The sequence below is a fragment of the Hemiscyllium ocellatum genome, chromosome 1 (assembly GCF_020745735.1).
Source record: "Hemiscyllium ocellatum isolate sHemOce1 chromosome 1, sHemOce1.pat.X.cur, whole genome shotgun sequence".
NCBI lineage: Eukaryota > Metazoa > Chordata > Chondrichthyes > Orectolobiformes > Hemiscylliidae > Hemiscyllium > Hemiscyllium ocellatum.
This window is the reverse complement of record NC_083401.1, coordinates 137,165,755-137,189,221: the sequence shown is the minus strand read 5'-3', so window position 1 is coordinate 137,189,221 and position 23,467 is coordinate 137,165,755. Positions and strand designations below refer to the sequence as shown.

At 40.6% G+C, this 23,467-nt stretch overlaps 1 protein-coding gene across 3 annotated transcripts in view; it reads right to left on the bottom strand.

Moving 5' to 3' along the window:
- The window catches only part of prdm5 (PR domain containing 5), a 328,285-nt gene that overhangs the window by 148,546 nt on the left and 156,272 nt on the right, over positions 1-23,467 (bottom strand). For all 3 annotated transcript variants that reach the window (XM_060832378.1, XM_060832359.1, XM_060832368.1), the window contains 2 exons: positions 10,615-10,708; positions 7,934-8,094 (listed from right to left, as the gene is read on the bottom strand). In XM_060832378.1, the coding sequence (XP_060688361.1) occupies positions 7,934-8,094; positions 10,615-10,708 (255 nt within the window). The remainder of the gene's footprint in view (positions 1-7,933; positions 8,095-10,614; positions 10,709-23,467) is intronic.

Here is a 23,467-nt window from a genome sequence, read left to right as displayed (position 1 = left end):
AACTACTTCAGGCAATCAACAAGTTACCCACAAGAAAAGCTGTACCTGATAATTAAGCCATGACCGGTGCCAATGGGTCTTACACCATGCAATAACATTATTAATCTGGGCTGGAATTACCAATACATTAAGTGCATTTATTCACCAGAAACCAAATAAACCAATACAAAAGGCTGAGGAATTTCAAATGCACATTCTGTCCAGCACAAATCAATTTTCTGAGATCTTTTGCGCTGGTTTAAAACATTACGCTCCTCCTACAGACACCAGATTGAATTAATCACCATCATACGTTTCAACTCATTCTACCTGTTCATGGTGTTCAGGAACGCTCCTAAAATGATTCTCAATGTTTTAGGCACAACAGCACTAAACAGACATTTTAAAAACTCTTTTAAATATTGAAAAAAGTATTCAATTTATTAATGAACTGACACTAGTATACCAATGAAATAAATTGATTTTCTTGTACAGATTTTAAAAGTGGTTTTCGACATTTCAGAAGTAAGATATTCACATGCGTTGGATTAGTCATTATTAATAAATGTCTATCGAGTATCTGAACTTAAATATACTCAGGACTAATTCTTGTTTCTGTTAAGAAACAAAATGAGTGAGGTTTTAAAGGTGCTGCCTGATTGCACTGGTTCATGCAAGATTTTATACTTGGTAACACAAATATTTGGGCAGAAACTTGGGCAAACATTTCAATTCAGAAAACTTGCTCAATTTATGATTATCATTTACACCCAGTTTACTAACCATTTACAAATCAGAAGCTTTATGAGAAGTTCCAGCTAAATGGCGGGAGTGTAAATGAAGGAATTAAGTAGGTAACATTATCCAGATATCACATTGTTAGAGGTTGACAGATATTATGGAGTTGGAGGCATGTACTGTACTAAAAGAGAGTGAAAGCTGGCAAGGACCTAGTAAAGCACAGAGGGTGCTGAAATATTTAAATATGTAACATTTGGCTGTGAAACAAACAGCTCAGCTGAGTTGCTATGTCCCACAACGATTCGAATTGAGGCAATCAGTTTAAATTATGCCTCAAGACACTAAAACCCAATCAAAATTGAATTCTACTGTTTTTAAGACATGAAACCAGTAAGACAATCTGATATTTTGGGGTATAACTATCAGGCATTTTGAACAGTTTGCCAGAGAGAGAGGCAAAGAGCACCAGCACAGACTGCCCGCAGACCCACTCCCTGAAATGTACCTTTATCAGAGAAGGTGAAAGAGATTTCTGAGTTTCTAACACTAAATGGGCTATATCAGTTTGAAGTGATGCCCTTTGGAATGAAGAATGCACCTGCCACATGCCAAAGACTCATGAACTGGGTCAACAAACTGTGCAGTCTATTTTGGACAACGTAGCAATCTTTAGTGAGTCTTAGAAAGATCACATGGTACAACTGCCAAAGCTCTTTGGATAATTAAGAGAAGCAAAACTAGTAATAAATTTAAACAAAACTGAATTTGTGAAAGCAGAGGTGACATTCTTGGGACATAATATCGGTCATGGAAGGTTGACACTAAGGAACGCAAGACGAAGGCCATTGAGGAATTTCCACAGCCAAACTCAAAGAAAGAGGTGCTTCAATTTTTGGGACTAAGTGGATTGTACCAGAAGTTTGTTCCAAACTTCAGCAGCATAGTATCACCGTTATCAGATTTGCTGAAGAAAAACACAAGATTTCAGTGGACAGAACAATGCCAGGAGGCATTTGACCAATTAAATGCAATAATAACCACTGTACCAGTTTCAGTTACACCAAATTTTTTGAAACTCTTCAAAGTTACAATTGATGCTAGTGACATAGGAGTAAGTGCTTACTGCTACAGGATGATGATGATGGAAGTGAACGGCCAGTGGTTACTTTTCAAAGAAACTCAATATCCACCAAAGGAAATACTCTATGGTCAAAAGAGAACTACTGAGTTTGGTACTGGCTTTACAACATTTTAATGTGTATATTATGAACAATGTATCAGAGACGGTTGTGTACACTGATCACAATCCGCTTACATTCTTGGAATGCTTTAAAGACAAGAATATGGGAGCATTTTGTTGCAGTCTTTTGTTACAGACTTTTAATTTACAAATCATACATGTTGCAGGTCATAAGAATGTAATAGCAAATGAATTATCGCAGATTCAACCGATACAATTTAGATGAGATTGAAGAGACACCAAAGATTGTTTATATATATAATATATATATAATACGTATATATATTATATATATTATATATATATAAAAAAACAATGTGTGTGTGTGTGTGTGTACGCATGTGTGGGTGTGGGTGTGGGTGTAAGTTAATATGAACTTAGATTAAAGTCCTATGCGTGGCATTGTAATGTGGTTAAGAAATAGAAAAACAATGAAGCCAGTGTTTCATTATGATGGTTCATTTTTTTTCTTAGTGGGGAGGTGTTATGAAGTTGTAGGCGTGTACTGCATCATTAAGAGGGAGTGAAAGCTGGCAATGACCTAGCAAAGCACAGTGTGCTGAAAAATTTAAAAAATGTAACATTTGGTTGTCAAACAAATAGCTCAGCTGAATTGCTGTGTCCCACAACAATTCGAATTGTGCCAGTTTAAATTATGCCCCAAGATACTAAAACCCAATTGAGTTTGAATTTTACTGTTTTGACAACATCAAACCATTTGAAACAATCGGTGTTTTGGGGTATAAAAATCAGGCATTTTGAACAGTTAGCCAGGGAGTCATGAACAGCACTAATACAGACTGCCCACAGACCTGCTCTCTGAAAAGGTACCTTTAACTATGAAAGACCTGTGTAGCAACAGCTGGCTGTTTTTGTAACTTGATTTTTTTTGTAATCATAATCGGGGTTTTTATCACTTCACTACATTGTTGTAGAGTGGGAGGTAGATAAATCAATCAGGGCAAAGGAGGCTTACAGTATAGATAGTTGTTGTTAAATGTTCTCTTCTTAGAGTTAGAGAATAAATTGTTAATTTTTTTCTTTAATAGTGGAATTTGGATAGTCCTTTGTCACTCATATTTTAACAGATTACAAGGCGAGATGAGCTTGTGTGTGTGTCTGGTTTAAATTAGCAGAAGGGTTTACCCAGTGTCGTAACAATAGGTGCTTTGAATCTTCTTCCCTGGCAACCTTTCAGGATCAAGGATGAGGAGTTGGTTTTGTGAGCTTTGAAATGGTTCATAAATCCTCTGCACATTCTAAGTCATGCAGAGCAGCTGGTGCCTAGAGGTTGAGTTAGATGAATTGTTTTCTAGTCACGTGCACATTCCACAACACCTAACTAGTGCCTCTATATATTCCCAACAAAATCAGAAGCAGCCATGGTAGGATTCTGACACAGGCAGTCAGCATCATTGGGAAGAGCAGGGAGGGAGAGAATCGGATGACCTGCAGTCAGGCAGAACCATATTCACTGGAAATTACTAGAATAGCAATTTGTTGTACTGCAGCGAAAGGAGTTAGCTATATTGGGAGGTTCACTTAAGTGTTTAAGATCTTTTCTATTCTGAAATTTCAACAAAGTTTCTAAATTAGTGAGAGAGTTAATAAAATCTATAAAAGGTACATAAGTGAATAAATGATTAAAACTGATTAACAAAGATGTATCAAGACTTGTGCATGTAGAAGCTCCTGGATAGCATTGAGGGCCATTGTGCAGGCAGTGATTGAAGTTTGAGCAGTTTTGGCAGAACAGCAGATGGTGGTGCATCGGGGAGAGAAATGTTACCTTGATGTTTTGCACCAAGACACTGTCATGCCATTTATGATAGCATGTGCTGATTTGGTCAGCGGTCATGGATAGGAGGGTGTGACTGTGAAGGCAGGGATCCAGATGGTTGGGATGTCAACCCTTCAATGATCCAATAAATCTGAGGCTCTTTCAGCCTATTTGGATGAGATCAAGGGCTACAGGGTAGATGTGCAAACTGATCTGGCAATGTGGTATATGAAGCCATTCAAAGGCAGGGGTGGCTCAAAACAAGTAATGTCGAGTAGTAGGTGTTGGTCTATTGAAGGGGATGGAAACCATTCTCTGCAGGAAAGAGCTGGAGTCCAAATGATAGTGTTGGCAGTCAGGTGCCATGGTTTAGACATCTGCTCAGGGAACAGAAGCAAACTACAGCTGGAGTGAAAAGAGGTTCTGCTTGGAGATGATGAGAAGCTTGGCATTCAATTGAAAAGCAGAACATCGAAGGTTATAATCTCTCAATTATTACCTAAGTTACGTGCAAATTGGCATGGGGTACATAAAATTAACAAGATAGCTCAAAGTCCGGTAGAAATCGATTCAGTTTGTCAGCCACTGACACCAGGACCAGTTTGTTGGAGAGAAGGAGGTTCAAATGTGACTTAATCAAGGCATATAAGATAATTCGGGGTTAGATAGGGTGGACAGTGAGAGCCTCTTTCCTCAGACAGTGAAGGTTAACATGAGGGAACATAGCTTTAAATTGAGGGGTGATAAATTTAGGATAGATATCAGGGGTTGTTTGTTTATTCAGAGGGTAATAGGGGCGTGGAACAGCCCGCATGCAACAGTAGTAGACTTGCCGACATTAAGGGCATTTAAATGGGGTTTGGACATACGGATAATAATGGAATGGTGCAGGTTGGATGGGCACCAGATTACTTTCACAGGCCAGAGCAACATCGAGGACCAAAGGGCCTGTACTGCGCTGTAAAGTTCTATGTTCTGTGTACCAGGGAATGTGATGGCTGTACCATTGGGATGGTCTATGCTTGGACCATTCTGGGGCCAATATTCTTTCCAACTGGATAAATGGGGAAGTAGATAAGGTTTACACTAAAGAATGGGGACAAGGAATCAAAAGTAGAGAGATATGGTATTTCGAAAAGTAGAGACAAGGTAAGAAAGATAATAGGAGTATGAGAAACGAGCGACTTAAAAAAGAGCAAGGAGGAGCAAGAGAAAAACTAGTAATTTGGAAGTATCAAGGCTATATGTTAAGAAGATAATAAAAAGACAATACTAAAGGCTCTATACTTGCATGTGTATAATAATTAAAATGTAAACAAATTGATAATGGACATTGAGGTAGAAAACATGATCCACTCACCATGACATAGACATGGCTTCAGTTGACAACCGAATACTGAGGAATATATATAACTCTTAGGAAAAATGGGAAGCTTGGTTGAAGTGGATAGCACTCTTAATCATGGATGGCATTTGTGCAATTTGTTAGAGCTGATCTTGGATCAGGTGATCAGAATATAGAGTCTGTATGGGTGGAGGGGAGGAGTAGCAGGAGGAAGAAGTTACCAGTGGGAGTGGTGCACAGGCCCTGCATCAGTAACCACACTATGGGACAAATACACAAGAAATAATATTGGGTGCCTATGATAATGGGACTGCAGTAATAGTTGACATTAGTCAATATATTAACTAGAAAAATTATATTGGCAATTCTGAGGAAAGATCAACACACCTGAAACGTTACCTCGGATTTCTCTTCACAGAGGCTGCCAGATCTGCTGAGTTCTTCCAGCAACTTCTGTTTTTGTTGGTGATTTACAGCATCCACAGTTATTGTGGTTTTTATTTGCTCTAATTGGAGCTTAGGTGTGGAAGAAAAATCCCAAGAGGATAATGGAAACACTTAAAGGATTTCCTCAACGCAGCCCAAAGAAGCCAAAAATCTCATCTCATGAAGCCTTTGGATTCTGATCAACTAAAATGGAGGAGGCTCATTCAGGAAAGCACTGAACACGCAAACATGAAGTTGGAGCAGAAGTAGACCATATTGTTCCTCAAGCCTGCTTTGCCATTCATTAAAAGTATGTTTTTGCTTCAAATGTCACATTCACGTCGACATAACTCCTGATCTCCCTGACTAACTAGAATCTGCCCATTTCCATCATGAAAACAGTCAGTCATGGCACATCACTGCCTACGGAGGCAGAGAACTCTAAGCCTCAGGGAAAAAAAACAGTCATCTCTGACTTGAAAGGACTACCCTGAGTTTTAAAACAGTGCTCCCTGGTTTTGAAGTCACCCACATAATTTCCACAGCCACCTTTTTAAGACCAGTCAGGATCTTGCATATTTCAATCAAGTCACCTCTCACGCTTCTAAACTCCAATGGAAACAAGCCCAGTCTGCCCAACCTGTCTTCATAAGACAGCCTGTTAAATCTAGGTCGAGAAGGTAGTGCTGGAAAAGCACAGCAAGTCAGGCAGCATTAGAGGAGCAGGAGAATCAATGTTACAGGCAAAAGCCCTTCATTAGGAATCTTCCTCTCTCTACAAGGATCTCAGTGAGTCCCTCTCTCACTGTATCCCCCAGGTCATCTTATCGGCCCTCAAGCTCTTCAGCCACGTCCTGAAGCAGACTCGCTACCACAGCCACATCTCTTTCTTCAGTGCTGCCTATAGAACCGACTGATCCCACGTGGATTCCGGACTACATTCAGACCAACACAATTAGACCTGCACAGGACAACCAGTACCTTTTACAAATTCAAAACCTCCAGAAACAATTTTCCTACTGGATCATCCAGTCCACACTCTCAGACATGTGCCACAACCTAATCTCCCTGCAGTCAGCCCTGCCTCAGCTCAGGAGCACACTCTCTCAGAACTGCAAAGGACCTCTGTTCTTAATTCTAGGTACCAATCCAATAAACCACCTCTAATGTATTTACCTCTTCCTTAAATAAGGAGACCAAAAGAATCCACAATACTCAGTTTATCCTGTAATGATGGATATGAGCTTCACTGGCCAGACCAGCATTTATTGCCCATCCGTAATTGTCCAGAGAACAGTTAAGAGTCAACCACAATGCTATGGGTTTGGAGTCACATATTGGCCAGACCAGGGAAGAATGGCAGTATCCTTTCCTGAATGATATCAGTGAACCAGATGTGTATCCTAGTCATCATTGGACTCCAAATCCCAAATTATTTTCTATTGAAGCCCAATTCCACCATCTGCCATGGCAGCATTTGAACCCAGGTCCCTGGATTATCTGGTGATAACACCACTAGGCAATTGCCTCTCCTCTTGATTATGTGCTGTACTTGTACATCGACTTCTTTCTTACAATTTCTCTGCAACTCAGACTTCTGCAGTCATTCTAGGTATATAGAATTTTTTTTAAATCTTCCAGCCAAAGTGAACAAATTCACATTTTCCCACATTATATTCCATGTGCTTTACTCAACCTATCAACCCCATTTTCAACTTCCTGAACAGTTTCCCACAATGTACTTTCATCTGTGAATGTAGCCATAGTATCGTCCCTTTCCACATCTAAATCATTGATGTAAACTGTAAAACGCTGGGGCCCCAGCACAGATCCACCTGTCACATCCTGCCAAATATAAACTCATTTATATACTTTTTTTAAAACCAGCCATCCAATTTTTATCCTTGCTAATATGTTACCACCTATTACACAAGTTTTTATTGTCCACAATAACATATCACGTGGCACCTTGTCAAATACCTTTTGGAAATCCAAGTATATTATGGATAAAGGGAAATGTCCCTTTGGGAATAAGATTTACGACTAGAAAACATAGGATCAAAAGTGGGCCATTTGAATCATTGAGTTTGTTCCACCATTTGGTTCCTTTGCTGCTTAAAATCTGTCTCATCACTGAAAATGCTTAGTGACCTAACTCCTATAATCTTATGCAGTCCCAATGCATTCACTCAATGGACAGTGAGGGACTTACTGTAGGATACTGTACAAAAAGCAAACACTTGCTCTATTTTGGCATGGATGGGAATGATCACTCCTTTAAAGGCACACTGCTTGACCAAAGGACCAAGAATTGAGGAGAGATAGGTCCATTGACAGTACTTCAGATAATCAGCATTCAAGGAATTACTTGCCTTTTGTTTATGAAACAATTGTAACACAATTACTCGAAAATGTCACATACCTTTTTATGACTCTTTAGCACAGAGGGAGTCACAAAGGCTTTGTCACATAGGTCACACTTATATTTCTTGTGCCCATCGTGCACCACTTGAATGTGAACATTTAAAGTATCCTTCCTCTTGAATGTAGCATCACAATGATCACATTTGAAAGTTCGTTCACCTGGATGATAGCAAGAAAGATAACTTGTTACATTTCATGATGACAAAGAAACATATTTGTCAGTCGATCCAGGAAAAGAAAATGAAAGAGTTAGAGTCATACAGAGAGAAGAATAAACAATCAGAAAGCAAGATTACGATTTGTATTTATATAGCGACCATCATGCCATTGGGACACCGCAAATACTTCTCAGCCAGAGGATTACTTCTGAAGTATAAAAGTTACAGTCGCTTTACACAAAGTGATGCTGCACAAACAGCAAATGATGTTTCTTTAAATGTTTATGAATCATTCACCTCGAGTACTCCCTGTGGTAGGTAGTGAGTTTCACATCCTCACTACTCTCTTGGTAAAGAAGGTCCTTCTGAATTCTTTCTGAGAGTTGTTGGTAACTGTCATTAATTAATGACCTCATTTCAACGCTGCTCCATGAGTGAGAACAAATATGGTGTTGATGCTGTCAAACCTCTCAACTTTTAAAGACTTCTCTTTTGTCATCCCTCAGCCTTCTCTTTTCAAGAGGAAAAAAGGCCAATCCATTCATCCTTTTCTGATTAGTTCTAGGTTTTCTGATTCGTCCCAACTTGCAGTTACAAACATACAAGATAGAAGCAAAGATTGACAATTTGGGGGTTGGAGTAGCAGAATAGGGAAGTCTTACTCCAACTGTACAAGTGGTGAGACCATATCTGGAATATTGTGAGCAGTTTTGGTCACTTATTTAAGGAAATGTATCATTTCATTGGAGGCAGTTCGGAGAAGGTTCACCAGGATGATGGTGGGATTGTCTTACAAACAAAGGTTAAACAGGTTGGGACTCTACTCACTGGAGTTCAGAAGAATGAGAGGTGAACCCATTGAAACATATAGAACTCTGAAAGGGCTTGACAGTGTAACTGCTGTGAGGATGTTTCCCCTCAGGGAAGAGTCTAGGATCAGAAGGCTTGGTCTCTGAATAAAGGGGTGCCAATTTAAGACTAAGATGAGGAGAAATTTCTTCTCTCAGGGAGTTGTGCGTCTTTAAAACTCCTTGCCACAGAGAGTTATGAGGGGGTGGGGGTTGGAGTCCTTGTGCATGTTTAAGGCTGTGATCAGTAGGGGAAATCAAGGATTACTGAGGAAAGCGGACATGAGGAATTTCAGATCAGTCATGATCCTATTGAATGGTTTAGAATGTTTGAGGGGCTGAACAATCTGATTGTGGCTGATCAAACACTTTGTTGCCTTTTACCCACCCCATCCCTGTAACTCCATAAGCCATTAGTAATCAGAAATCTACCAACCTCTACCTTAAGAGAAAGTGAAGACTACAGATGTTGGAGGTCAGAGTCGAAGACTGTGATGCTGGAAAAGCACAGCCGGTCATCCGGTATCTGAGGAGCAGGACAGTTGACATTTCGGGCATAAACCCTTCATTAAACTAACTCAAAGACTGAGCTTTCATGGCCCCCTGTGGCAGAGAATTCCAAAGGGCACAATGCTCTGAGTAAAGAGAATTTCTCCTAGTCTCAGACCTCATCGCATTGCCTTATTTTTAAATAGGGTCTCCTAGTCCTTGATTTCCTAACCAGCGGAAACATCTGACCTGCATTTGTTCTGCCTATCCCTTTAAATAATTTGTAAGTTTCAATGAGATCAACTCTCATTCTTCAGAACGCTGGAGAACACAGACTCAGTTTGCCCAATCTCTCTTCCCAGGATAGTACCACCATATTAGGAACAAATTGTTGTCGCATTGGTCTATGGCAATCCATTCAGAATCTGAAACACTTCAACCAAGTCATCCATCACCATTCTAAATTCCAGTGCAGTCAAGGCCAGCCTGCCATATCTATCCACCTTCTTCCAGGTGTCAATCGAGTAAACCTCCTTTGAACTGCTTCCAATGCATTACATTTTTGCTTATGGAAGGAAACATAGTATCATCATTTTAAATCTTTTTAGCACCTATTTGCAATGCATTCACATTTTTCATTATGTAAGGAGACCTGGTATCATCGCTGAAAATCTTTTTAGCACCTACTTCTCCTTTTTATAAAATGTAAACTAGAACTTTCCAAGACTCTAGTCTATTCAAGGCTTAATTACTTCCAATTCCGTTCCTTTATAAGTAAACTCTAATGCTTCGTTTGTTCAATTTATTTTTTATTCAAATATGACCTAAGGTGGTCAATCTACTCTGTGACATACCAGCCACATGACTTATCTTGTTTGATCTATGGACCGCCACATGTATTCACTCCTGTGTGGTCAGGGTCAGATGTGGTGCAAAAGGTAGTCTCACCCACAAACATAGGCCAAGTAGATTGTTAGTAAAAATTAAGAGTTGACTGCGTGCTTAAGCCTCCCAGCACGTTTCCCATCGACGGTTGTGTGAAAGAGCCCTGTGGATTTTTGTAGTTGTTTATATCAAAAGTTTTCAAGCAACAATACTGAAGCAGTGGCACATATAATTTTTAAAAAGACATTCTTGAAAAAAGAATAAGACCAGCTAGAGGTACTATGAAGGTAGTTGCTCACTGTTGTGTATCAGGAGATGTCTCTGCAGGGAGAAGGGAGTCCGAAACAAAGCCTTACACTCATCACACTGGAATGGTCTTTCTTCCGAGTGTGTCTGTCAATGAAAGAGCTTGCATAAGTGAAGCAGTATCAGACACAGTGAAGCACATTAATCTGAGGAGATTTAAACAGTTATCTTATTTTTATGTAAAACAAACACCAATCAATTAGATTTAAACAAAATCGGAAACTCTTCATTTGAGCAACTACCCTAGGCATAACCGACAAAACAGATTTCATTCCTTATACGTGCATATATATCACACTGTTAATGGAGCAAAATATCATAAAATCACTGCAAACTGAAAGAGGAGGAGTAGAGAGGAAAAGAGATAGAAACACAGAAAAAAAGACATGACCAAAGAATTCTATTTTGAGGAGGCTTTCCAAGATTGGGTTTGGAGGAGGTAAGTGAGATAACGAGACAAAGAAGGTTAGGGCAATGGTTCAAGATTCTGAGATCTCATAATGGAAAGCATAAGAGCAGAGGTAAAGGAGTCTATGGTAAACACATGAAATGGTGTTGCATCAATAGTTAATTGAGGTATGGCCATAGATGGGCAATGTTCACAGAGCTAGAAACAGACAATTGTGCAAATGGATGGTATGGATTGAAAAGTCAGCTCAGGGTTTAAACAAAACACTGATATTGCGCATTGGTTTCCATCTAAATAAGTACTTTCAAGACCAAGGGTCAGAAACCCAGAATACTACAGAAACCTTCTCTTATATTTCACAAACATGCTTTTCAGAAGTCGGCTTATACAAATAAAAATAGATGCAAATGTTAATTAAAGTGTTGTTGGATGGAGACACTCACAGAATGTCACACCTGTAAATGCAAAGGGATTTGCAATCGATAATCCTTCAAAGGGGGAAACAGGCAAGTCAAACCAAGCTGGACTGTCATCTCTTCCAACTACAAAACTAATGAGCAGCTGATGAACCCCTGCTCAAAAGCAAGAAAACCCCTGAGGATTACTTCCCAAAATGCAAACACAAAATGTATTTATCCCATTGAAAAATATACAAGGATAGTTGTTAAAAAGCCAGTTTCAACTCCACGAGAGTGTGTTTGTGGGACTGAACATTCTCCTGCATACAAGCCTAAGTGCAAGCATTAGTATGCTGCCAAGGTCACAGTTGAAAAACCATCCTATAGTCTCCCCTGTGTTGGAGGTAAAGAGGTCAGCAAGCTAGCCATCCTATAAAAAAGGAAGCATGAAAATTAAGGGGTCCTCTCTCAACCGGAATGCTGGAGCAGAGGGAATGAGAACTACAGAATTTCAAATAATCATAAAATTAAGAATAGTGAAACAGATTATTCAATTACCAACTTCAACACCACAAGTCATCTGAGCTGAAAATGTGGTGCTGGAAAAACGCAGCAGGTTAGGCAGCATCCAAGGAGCAGGAGAATCGATGTTTCGGGCATGAGCCCTTCTTCAGGAATGAGGAAAGTGTGCCAAGCAGGCTAAAATAAAAGGTAGGGAGGAGGGACTTGGGGGAGGGGTGTTGGAAATGCGATAGGTGGAAGGAGGTCAAGGTGAGGGTGATAGGCCGGAGTGGGGCTGGGGGCAGAGAGGTCAGAAAGAAGATTGCAGGTTAGGAGGGTGGTGCTGAGTTCAAGGGTTGGGACTGAGACAAGGTGGGGGGAGGGGAAATGAGGAAACTGGAGAAATCTGAGTTAATCTCTTGTGGTTGGAGGGTTCCTAGGCGGAAGATGAGGCGCTCTTCCTCCAACCGTCGTGTTGCTATGGTCTGGCGACGGAGGAGTCCAAGGACCTGTATGTCCTTGGTGGAGTGGGAGGGAGAGTTGAAGTGTTGAGCCACGGGGTGGTAGGGTTGGTTGGTCAGGGGGTACCAGAGGTGTTCTCTGAAACGTTCCGCAAGTAACCGCTGCTGTGCATTTGGTGAAGATACACCCAAAATGCCATTCAGGAGAGAGTTCAGCACCACTGTAGAAACTGCAACATATTTCCAAGTCAGGACGGTAAATGCTTTGGAGGGCAACTTGCTGGTGATGGTGTTCCCATGTATCTGCTGCTCTTGACCTTGTAGATGGTGGTGGCCAGGCGTTTGAAAGGTATTGTCTAAGGAGCTTCGGTGAATTTCTGAAGGCGATCTTGTGGATAGTACTCCTGTTACTGAACTTTGGTGGTGGAGGGAATAGATGTTGGCAGTGTTGCCAATTAAGGAGTTACTATGTCCTGGATGGTGCCAACTTCTTCAGTTGTGTCGGAGCTGCACTCATCCAGACAGGTGAGGAGTATTCCATCACACTCCTGACTTATAACCTGTAGATGGTGGACTGGTTTCAGGAGCCAGGAGCTGAGTTACTTGCTGAATGATTCATAGCCTCTGATCTGCTCTGAAAACCAGAGTGTTTATATGGACAGTTCAATTCTGTTTTTGTCTATAATAATCACAAGGATATTGATATTAGAGAATTCAGCAATGATAATTGTGTGGCACAAATGTAACTTGCCACTTGTCAGTCCAAACTTGGATATTGTCTGGGTCATGATGAATTTGGGAATGGACTGCTTCACTCTCTGAGGAGCAGTGAATGATGCTGAATATTGTGCAAACATCTCCACTTCTGACCATATGATGGAGGGAAGGGCATTGATGAAGCAGCTGAAAATCTTTGGACCCAATACACTATTCTGAGAAACCCCTACGGAGATGTCTTGGAGCGGAGCTGTTTGATCATATTATGCATTTCTAAATGCTCTCTTGTTACATCCTTTATAATACTCTAACATTTTATTAATAGTAGATGTTAAGCTCATTGGCCAGTACTTACATGTTTTACGTTTCTCTTTCTTTTTGAATAAAATTTTGTACATTGGCAGTTTTCCAATTGTCAGGGACTTTTCCAGAATCTAAGGATTTTTGGAAGGATACTTGAAATGCTACTTCCTTTAGTGTCAGACAGAAAAAAAACTGAATTGGTTGAATTTCCTAAAATCATTTTGGATGCAATTCTTGAAAGTGTATCAATACTGACTTTGTTGTATTAATTAACCCACACGGTGTAATGTTAATTTGAAACACAACAGATATGCTTATCTTTACATGTTGACTAAACCCCCCTCTAACCATCGTTTCTCTTTAAGTAGTTACATTAATTAACTCTTGCATTTCAAGATGTCCAGAAATGGTAAACACAGTGAGACCACCCCAGTATTGTTTAGGACAGCAAGGGTTAATAGAAACTGACGGTCAATCAATTCCACTAATTTCCATCTGAAATGTATGTTACCCTCTTTGTGCAAATACAGGTGCACAATAAGAATCAGTATTGGTAGGATTTACCTTTCTCTGGGCTGGAATATTGATTTCTGTCAGATCTAAATTTAATGGCAGATATTACAATGGAGCAATCTCTCACAGAGGGGTTAGGCTAAGCTCAGCTCCTCCTTCAAAAAACCAACACAAACACAATGGACCAAATAGTCTCCTGCTGGGTGTTGTAAATTTCTCCAGATCTAGGTAATCCACAGACGGTCCCAAATCAGAAAAGTACATTATTCAAGTAGATAATAGCGATCCATTTATACTGTTGACTTAAATGATGATCAGTCAACCCAGTGAATTACCGGAGATAGATGGAACAAAAACAAACTATTAAAAGTAACATGTAGCTGATATAAATCTGACCTCACTCGCAGCACATCGCCACAATATGAGCCAGGCTTTATAGGGTGGACAGCATGACAACAGAAGATATCTAACTATTTGCTGCAATTGGTCCGAATCTCAAGAAAGAATGAGTTTCCATAATTGAAGTAAACAGTTTTGTCAAAACGTTTCCTTTTCAAGCTAGGTGTGGGCATGTGCACAATAAGTTCAAACTAATTCACCGCCACTGAGAAAGCATGCCAAATAGTGTGCCAAACAGATTCAGAGCTGCCCAGTGACCTACTGATTTACTGCAAGCCTCGATACTGGGATCCCGCCAGCCAGAGGCTGAGTCCTATCGACCGCCTTGCAAAGCCTTCAAAAGATTTCAACAAAACAGATCCCTTTGTTTGCAGGAGGGGGCGTTTGAACACAGGATAGGGACTGGGTCTGATTGTTCCAGACTGAAGCAAAGGGAGTCCTCTTCCCCAAGCTAGAACGCAGGGTGGGTAGAGACAACTCAAGACCATTAAATGGCTGTTAACTGATCATTTAAGGGCCTAAATTGCTGATGTGTCCAAAAATCCTGACTCACCTTCTCATCCACCACATCAGCTCACAGCAAGGGGGATGTGAGAATCTCTCCAGGCCAACTACTCAATTATTTTACTACCTTCTCTCCACTTCCCTCACCACCCACAGGGAGTGGAAAATTGCTCCTCTGTGCCTGTAACAGAACAGGCACCTGACTCAGTCAGGCAGCTGAAAACTGGCAAAACACTTTAGGTGGCAAATTCCTGTTAAAACAATGGCAACTTTTCATTCTAACAATTAATTACATTTTCCTTTATATTTTCAGGGCCAGAGATGGTCCCATGCCCGTTTTCCAAACTACAGGTCCAAAAGGAGCCATTGGGATACTCTGAGCACAAGTCCTGGGAAATAATCAGCATGGAAGAATGGCTCAATTGTTCCTCAAAGCAATGTGCAATTTCCAGGACATAGTATCAGCAAGAAAAGAAAATGTCATTGAAAGTAACTGGTATAAAAAACTGACCACAGACTGGCATCTTGCCCAACTGTACCCAATTTACAAATTTGACCATACTGCACAAAATAGCTTTGCTGCCAAATGCAAGCTGATTGCATAAATAGAGAAGAATAAAATTATTACTAAAATTTTATATTTAAGAAATTGATTTTTTTCTGTGCACTATTTAGTCACCTGGCTAGTACGTTCAAATCAAATTCCTGTAATCCAATGAGAATCAGTCAATGAATATTAAATGAATGCACAAAGAATTTAATGCAAACACATTATCTGATGCACTTAAAACAGCACATGCAAGAATTATCTCCAGATTTTTGCTGGTGATAAATAAATTATCTGCTCATGGTTTAATATCGTAGAACAGATGCAAATTTTGAATTTCATAATTATAATTTACAGGGCTCTCCTTCTCTACTTCCATCTCGCCTAAAACAATCCTGCTCATTTGGAGCATCGAGGATCAACTTCTCAAACATGAATACTACAAGCTCCTCATCCAACTTAAGATGTCCCAGTTTGATGGCTACTCGGTTTCTTTTCTTCTACAACATCTGCGTGTAAGGGAAGTCACAAGGAACAAACTAAAATGAACTGGCAAAAATAGGAATAATTGAATTTAAATTGTTTGAAGTTGTGGGATTGGAAGCATTTAAACTGACAATGTAATGGAAAGCTAGTTCCAACCTGTCATCTTCCAAATGTAACTGCAGCCTGTTAGGTCATGTAGTAGCAACCCCTTACTGGTTCAGGTTGGTTGTCTACTTGAACATATGTCAAGAAGTCCTGTGACTTTGTTACTGAATTGTGGGAATGGTTTTGTCCCCAGTGCTTATGCTGAGAGGTCACACAACGTTGGAGGTTTCTACATCTATTAACACTTAAGAGCAGTGATCTGCCAGACCAGCAGGGCCACTGCCCTTTTATATTGGACCTCAAATAAGGAACATTAACAGAATCAATACCGTTGGCAAGATGAGGAACAGCAATCAGCTGTTCTCCGCGGATCCGCTGTTCCACACAAGACAGGACACAAGTGGAGAGGTCCAGCTTGCAGTTGATTATACCCACAATGCAGCATCTACAGGCACAGGAGAAATCTCCTGCAGGACAGACAAGGTGCAGAACACAGAGCCTCTGTGGATTGCTCTAAGGAGGAGAAACTGAAAAGTACGGAGGCCAATGCAAACCCTGTTTGATGTGTGTTAACAGTAAAAAGTGAGGTCTGCAGATGCTGGAGATCAGAGCTGAAAATGTGTTGCTGGTTAAAGCACAGCAGGTCAGGCAGCATCCAAGGAACAGGAAATTCGACGCCCCGGCCCGAAACGTCGAATTTCCTGTTCCTTGGATGCTGCCTGACCTGCTTTGCTTTAACCAGCAACACATTTTCAGCTCTGATGTGTGTTAACATAATGGTTATGATACGGGGTTAGTAATCTAATGGTTTGACTGATGCTTCTGTTGATTTTGATCCACCATTCCCATGATAAATCAGCCACTTTCTATGTTGAACATCATTAGAAACAAAATGAGAGAATAAAATCATCTTCAATGTTTATTCACCAATAGTACAAAGACAGATCAAGAAGCTTCGGTCCCAAAGAACGCACCTGCTGGTGTGGGAATACTGCAGCTAGGGTACTCCAAACCAAAGGGAAAACCTGTCTTGAAGGGTCCTGCCCGAAATGTTGACTCTCCTGCTCTTCTGATGCTGCTTGACCTGCTGTGTCTTTTGCAACTCTACATTTTATCAATCCTGATTTTCCAGCATCTGCAGTCCTCATTGTCCCCACATTGCTGAAAACCGGTTTTGGCTAGTCCCCAAAACTATCGTTGCAGATGCATTTCTACCTGATTGTTGTGATCAGAGTGGCCAACATACAGAGGAACCTCGATTATCCAAATATCGGATTATCCAGCAAGATCGCCAAGTTCCAGTGCTTGGCTAAACTATGTTGTTCGACATTCAATTAACTGAAAGAAATACTCTCCGTTCTTGTCCTTTGGATAATCGAGGTTCCTTTGTACAGTTCTTGTCACACAGAAACCCACTCCGCTTTGATAAACTGGAGAGATTTAAAACAGAGTTAGCACTTCAAAATTCTTGAGATCATTAGCAACAGCGTAAACGTATCCTTCCACTATCTGTAACCTCATGACCCAGCGTGGTTCTCATTCTACCACAACTGTCAAACCAGCGAGTCAATTCGGATTCACTGGGAAGTGTAGAAGAGCATGGCAAGAGCACAATTAGAAATACCTAAAACTGAGCTGCCAACAACACAGGATCATATCCATGTGAAACAGTACACGCAGCATGTTACCGGTACAATTAATCAATCCTACAACCAATGGGCAAGATCAAAACTTTGTAAACCTCCACATCCAGTCATGAATGATAGACATTTAAATGTTTACGAGGAAGATACAGCTCCTCCTGAGCCCCCATCTTCAATCATGGCGGAACCCAGTACATTAGTGCTGAAGTAATTTACAACCAGAATTACTAAACGATTATTCATCTTGTACTTCTCTGAAGGTCACCACCATCATAGATGCCAGTTTTCAATTAATTCAATTTATTCCACGTCGTGTTCGGAAATGATTGAGCACACTAGACATAGCAATGGCTATGGTCACTGACAACATCTCCTCGGTAACAATGGCTGTGATGAGCCATTTGTGAACTGTCCGAAAGGGAATTCCAAAAATTTGATCTAGTGACAGTGAAGGCAAAGTGACCAGAGTCAGGATGCCATGGTCTTTAAAGAGGTATTGTAGGTAGTGGTGTTCCCATGAATCTGCTGCCCTTGGTCTTCTCAATGACAGTAGTCATGGGTTTGGAAGATTTTGATTCATTCGATTGACACATTTTACACTCCAAGCAGTTGCCCCCTGTTTCCATGGACTAAGACATCACTATAATATCAACAACTTATGTTTGAGATGGACTCTTACAATTGCTCTCCAACAGCACACAGTGCAGCAAAAAAGCCCGTGAAAGCATCTTTCGCTGCTGGTCCACACATGGCCTTTTTTTCCAAACCCCCTTTCCCTCCCATATTCAACAACTATGTATAGCTGAATAGTGCTTGGACTGCCAATAGTCCAATGCAGACTATTCACACCTGACCTTGTCATCTCCATTTGCTTGTGATCAGTTGCCAGGTGGAAACCCAACTAATTTACCGTTTGATCCCACTAAGCCAGAGGATCTGAACTAATGTATAGCCTGCATAAGTCATGTGATGGTACACCCTCAGAGGGAGCGCTCTTCCTGTGAGAATTGTCAAATTCCTGCCCAACCCCTGTGGAATTCTTGAAGACCCTGTTGGAGAGCAAAGGCATGAATTAAAGCAGTCAAGAAAGTTTTCAATGGTCATTATACACATGATCATAGCACCTCCCTTGCTCCCAATAGCATTTCAACATAATCAAATATTGTATGCCAATGAGGGTGTTTGATATTTAATTTTGTCACCAGGTAGCTGGGAGGTCCTCACTTCCTCACTGCTAACACCCAAACACATAGGGACTCTGGTGTCCAGTGTTACCATCTCTGTCAGTTGTAAGGTCACTAGAAGGTCATTTCCAATTTTCTGCTTTTCCATAGCTGGATGGACTGCATTGATAGAATCATACAGTACTAAAGAAGTGCTGTGGCCTATCAAGTCTGTCCCACCAAAAACTACTTGCACATTTGTTGAGATTGACCTTCTGGTATTTTGTTTTTATTTCAAATTTGCATCATTTGCAATATTCTGCTTGTATATTATTGAGGATTGTTTTCCATCTATCTAGCTATATTAAAGTGTGACATTCCATTTCTAAGACTTGGCATATAAGATCATTTATTCACAGAATCATAGAATAGAATCCCTACAGTGTAGAGACCGGCCATTTGGCCCCAACAAGTCCACACTGACCTCGTGAAGAGTAACCCACCCAGACCCATTCCCCTACTCTTTTACTCTACAGTTCCCCTGACTGATGAGTCTAACCTACACATTCCTGAACACTATGGGTAGTTTAGCATGGCCAATTCGCCTGACCTGCACATCCTGGGACTATGGGATGAAACTGGAGCACTGGAGGAAACCGACACAAACACGGGGAGAATGTGCAAACTCCACACAGACAGTCACCTGAGGCTGGAATTGAACCTGGGTCCCTGGTGCTGTGAGGCAGCAGTGCTAACCACTGAGCCACCATGCCACCCTAGATTGTTGCAAGATGTACATCGATTTTAATAGTATTGTTGATTGGAAGTTGCATGATAAATAGGTTCATTCATATAAAATAAGGTGACATCCTTGGCTTAGTGGTCATAATCACTTGTCAAAGTCAGGAGCTTTCCACTCCAGAGTAGAAACATAAACCAGGCTGACACTTTGGTGCAACATCAAGGGAGTGACACAGGGTAGTTAGGCTGCCTTTTGAATTAATTGACATTGGAGTTTGCAACTGATGTAATATTTTTAACCAATAGGAAGTGAGTGACGTGTGGCCAGGGAATATTTGAGGGGATTGGTTGGATTATGGTTGAATTATGTAATGTGAGCACATGGTGGGAGAAAGGACTGGAATATGCAAGCAATGGAATGTTGTATGTGTACTTTGCCTTTAAAAGAGTTAATTTTAAAGATTCCATGTGCTGCAGATATGCATAGTTATGACTCTGCCTAGCTGTTAGTCTGCTTTTAATTTGCAAGTTGCAGTTAGTTGCTGATACATTCTAAGTTATGAAGCTGCTGTATTTAACTTTAAGATAAAGTAATCCATGGAGTCAAGAGGTTGATTACTAACTTGACATGGTGACCAGCAGTGGAAAACCTGATATGGTGAAGCTTGCCATGCTTGCAAAGTCAGTATGTTATTTACAGGTGAAACATGTAAACAATGTTAAGTGATCATAAAATCCATAAGACAATTTTATTCATTATAGCATCAGAGGTTGTTGAAAACACAATATGTTGGTAGCTGAAAAATCCTGATTGAGAGGACAGTTTAACTCAATTGAGGAAGGCAAATGATCAAGGTGAGTACTAAATCAACAAACAGCAAGCCAAGTCAAAGACAGATTGTCAAAATGACCTCAAGTTTCCCTAGTTGAAACTGGGACACAGCAGATGTCTTAACAGAATTGAAAAGAAGTTTAAACATATTTCCAAAAGATATGGACCATATTAAAAGCCCAATTCGAACAGTCAGGGCAAACATCCGCATTCAATGACTAGATTTCATGTCATTTAGACAGAATCCAGTTTGAGCAGATGCACAAAGGGCTCAGGATGTAATTTTTGAAATGGGGAGCTAGCAAACAGAATTGTGGAGTTGTTGATCACACCGGCCCTCGTGGGAGCTTTCCAGAAAGGCGTCCTCGCAAAATGAAGACTTACATTATCAAAGAGCTACCAAAGAATGGATGTTAGTCCAAAGTGATCTTCACTTGTCAATAAACTTTACAGGTATTAAGTTTAAAATTCAATGTTGAAACAATTATTCAAACAGCCAAATATTTTAACAACATGTGAATGATGTGGCCATCTGCACGCACCAAGGAAATACCCAGCAGTCAATCAACCTTGAATATTTGCAGAGACACTGCCCTAGAAAGAGAGCTGATGCAGCTACACAAAGCTGTGCACTGACCCAAACAATGCCCATGGAGTGCCTTCTAGCTACAATTAAACCCATCTGCTCTCTAACCAGAAGGGTACACTACAGTGAGTGTGCACATTGTCAGGTTCTTGTTTGTCAATGTGGCAAAGAATGATGAACATATGTCTCACATTGTCAGTCTCATGAAAGACATCACCATTATCCCACCCTCTGAAATGTCTGCAAAAATTTAAATGAACTATCCTTAGAAAACTGGTGACTATTTGTTATTGCCTAAGACTTACATGTGGCTCATTTCAATATACTACCCCTGTGATTTCTAAAATAAAAGTAGCCATCAACTTTGGTAAATCTGCAAATATAAACTTTTAAACATACAAAAGTTCACCATTGCAATGCGTAGTATCTATAGTGTTGGCGTGCAAATAGAACCAATCTACCTGAACATTGCAGAGGTTCCACATCATAGACACTGCTGGATCAGCAATTGTAGATCTCCCAGCATGTCAAGCTCATACACTAGTTACAATCCTTGGAATTAGTTAAACTTCAGGCACACAACAGAAAGTGCAGCAGGCTAGAAACAAATAAACACATGTAGAACTGAAAGTGAAAACTGAATGGGACACCACTTCATTTGGAAATTGTGGAGCTAAAAAATCTAATGGTGAAGTGTTTAGGGTACAACTTGGCTCAGCTCACAAAGATGAAAGAGAAAGAACTGAAGCAGGATGAGGCATAGGCTCGGCAACGTCAATCCAGCAACAAAATTGCTGGCTTTCAGTTCAGTGGTGAGCACTGCTGCCTCACAGCGCCAGAGACCTGGGTTCGATTCCAGTCTCGGCCGACTGTCTGTGTAGAGTTTGCACATTCTCCCATGTCTGTGTGGGATTTCTCAGAGTGCTCTAGTTTCCTCCCAAAGTCCAAAGATATGCAGGTTGGGTGAATTGGTCATGCTAAATTGCCCATTGTGTTAAGGGATGTGTAGGTTAGGTGCATTAGTCAGGGGTACTGTAAACATAGCGTAAAGGAAATGGGTCTGGTGGGTTACTCTTCAGAGGGTCGGTGTGGACATGTTGGGCCAAAGGGCCTGTTTCCACTCTGTAGGGATTCTATGATTTTATGAACTCACACATAAAACAGATCAGGGTCAGCAGGAGCAGCTACAGAATCATTAGATTGAGTTCAAAACAATTCTGGAGGAAATGACAATCGTGTAAAATCAAATGGAAGTTCACAGAGCTTAAAACAGTGAGCTGCAAATCTGGCATGACATAGCGCTTTCAGAAATAAATGTCAGCAATGATGCTCTAGTGAAAAACATTCAAGCAGGGCACAGAAAGATGTGATGGAATTTGAACCCTTCTCCCCAGAGCTTTGGTATGGGTTACTTGTCCAACAATATTATTACTGGGCGACTATTGCCCCTATGAATAAAACCATACTGGACCAAAAGAGAGCAGGATAGAATTGACAGAATTGAAAGAGCCCAGAGAACTAAACCAGAAAGTTTGAAGTGAGCTGGGAGCTCATGAGAAGCAAAGTAATAAAAGCACAGAAGATTGGAACAGCTTGTGAAATGAGATTAGTCAATGGTTAATCCTAAACAAAACATGGCTGTGGTGTATCAGGATAAGCAAATTCTGGAACATTCCATGAAAGAAAGCTTGAGGATACGAAGAAGAATAACTGACAACATCGCTGATGACCATCAGCAGTCAGTGGCTCTTCCAGTCAAGGCCACCATCACAAGATCTGGATCTATCGGCAAATTATCTTTGTATTAGAGAAACTCAGGCTCATTTTTTATTGTAAACAGCTAAACTATCTTTTGGAAAGGAGTGCAATGATAAACACACCCTAAAGAAGGCTTGCCTTTGCAGACTCTATGTGTGGTGTTATGTAATATTGTGATTTTGCCTGGCTATTGCTCTGTTCTTGCTTTGCAAGCTGCATATACAGAAATCGGTTGTTTGTTGTAATATTTATAACTTATACCTTTTACGATTTAAAATAAACTAAGAGCTATAAGCCTCCATTTTGAGAACTAAAGTGATGCTCTTGAGCCTGTAGGGAATGGATGTCTGTCTGAAAATGCCCCTTGAATATGACGCAGCAAGATAAAGGCAGGGGCATTACCTTCACGCCTGCCCCTTCCACAAGATTCACAGTGCTCCTCGTGTATGCCTTTGTAATGAGCTGTTAACATGGCAAACATCTGAGAAAAACTGACCACCCAAGTGGGAATGACAGAGTTAGATATTATACTCAGAATAAAAGAGTTTTGGCCCTACATTCATGCTTGATATGGCTTAAGATGAAAGAAGGCATGGTAAGAAGATCAAACTCTAGGTCTGGATCGCATACACACATCAGTAACCACCTTCAGACCTTAAAACCACCAACCTCAGTCACTGAGGAAATTCCCACATGAGGCTTATAGTTAATAGGGAACAACTCATTCACTATAAGGAGACTTAAGCCAACCTGTAGAATAGAGATAGCAACAACAGCTTC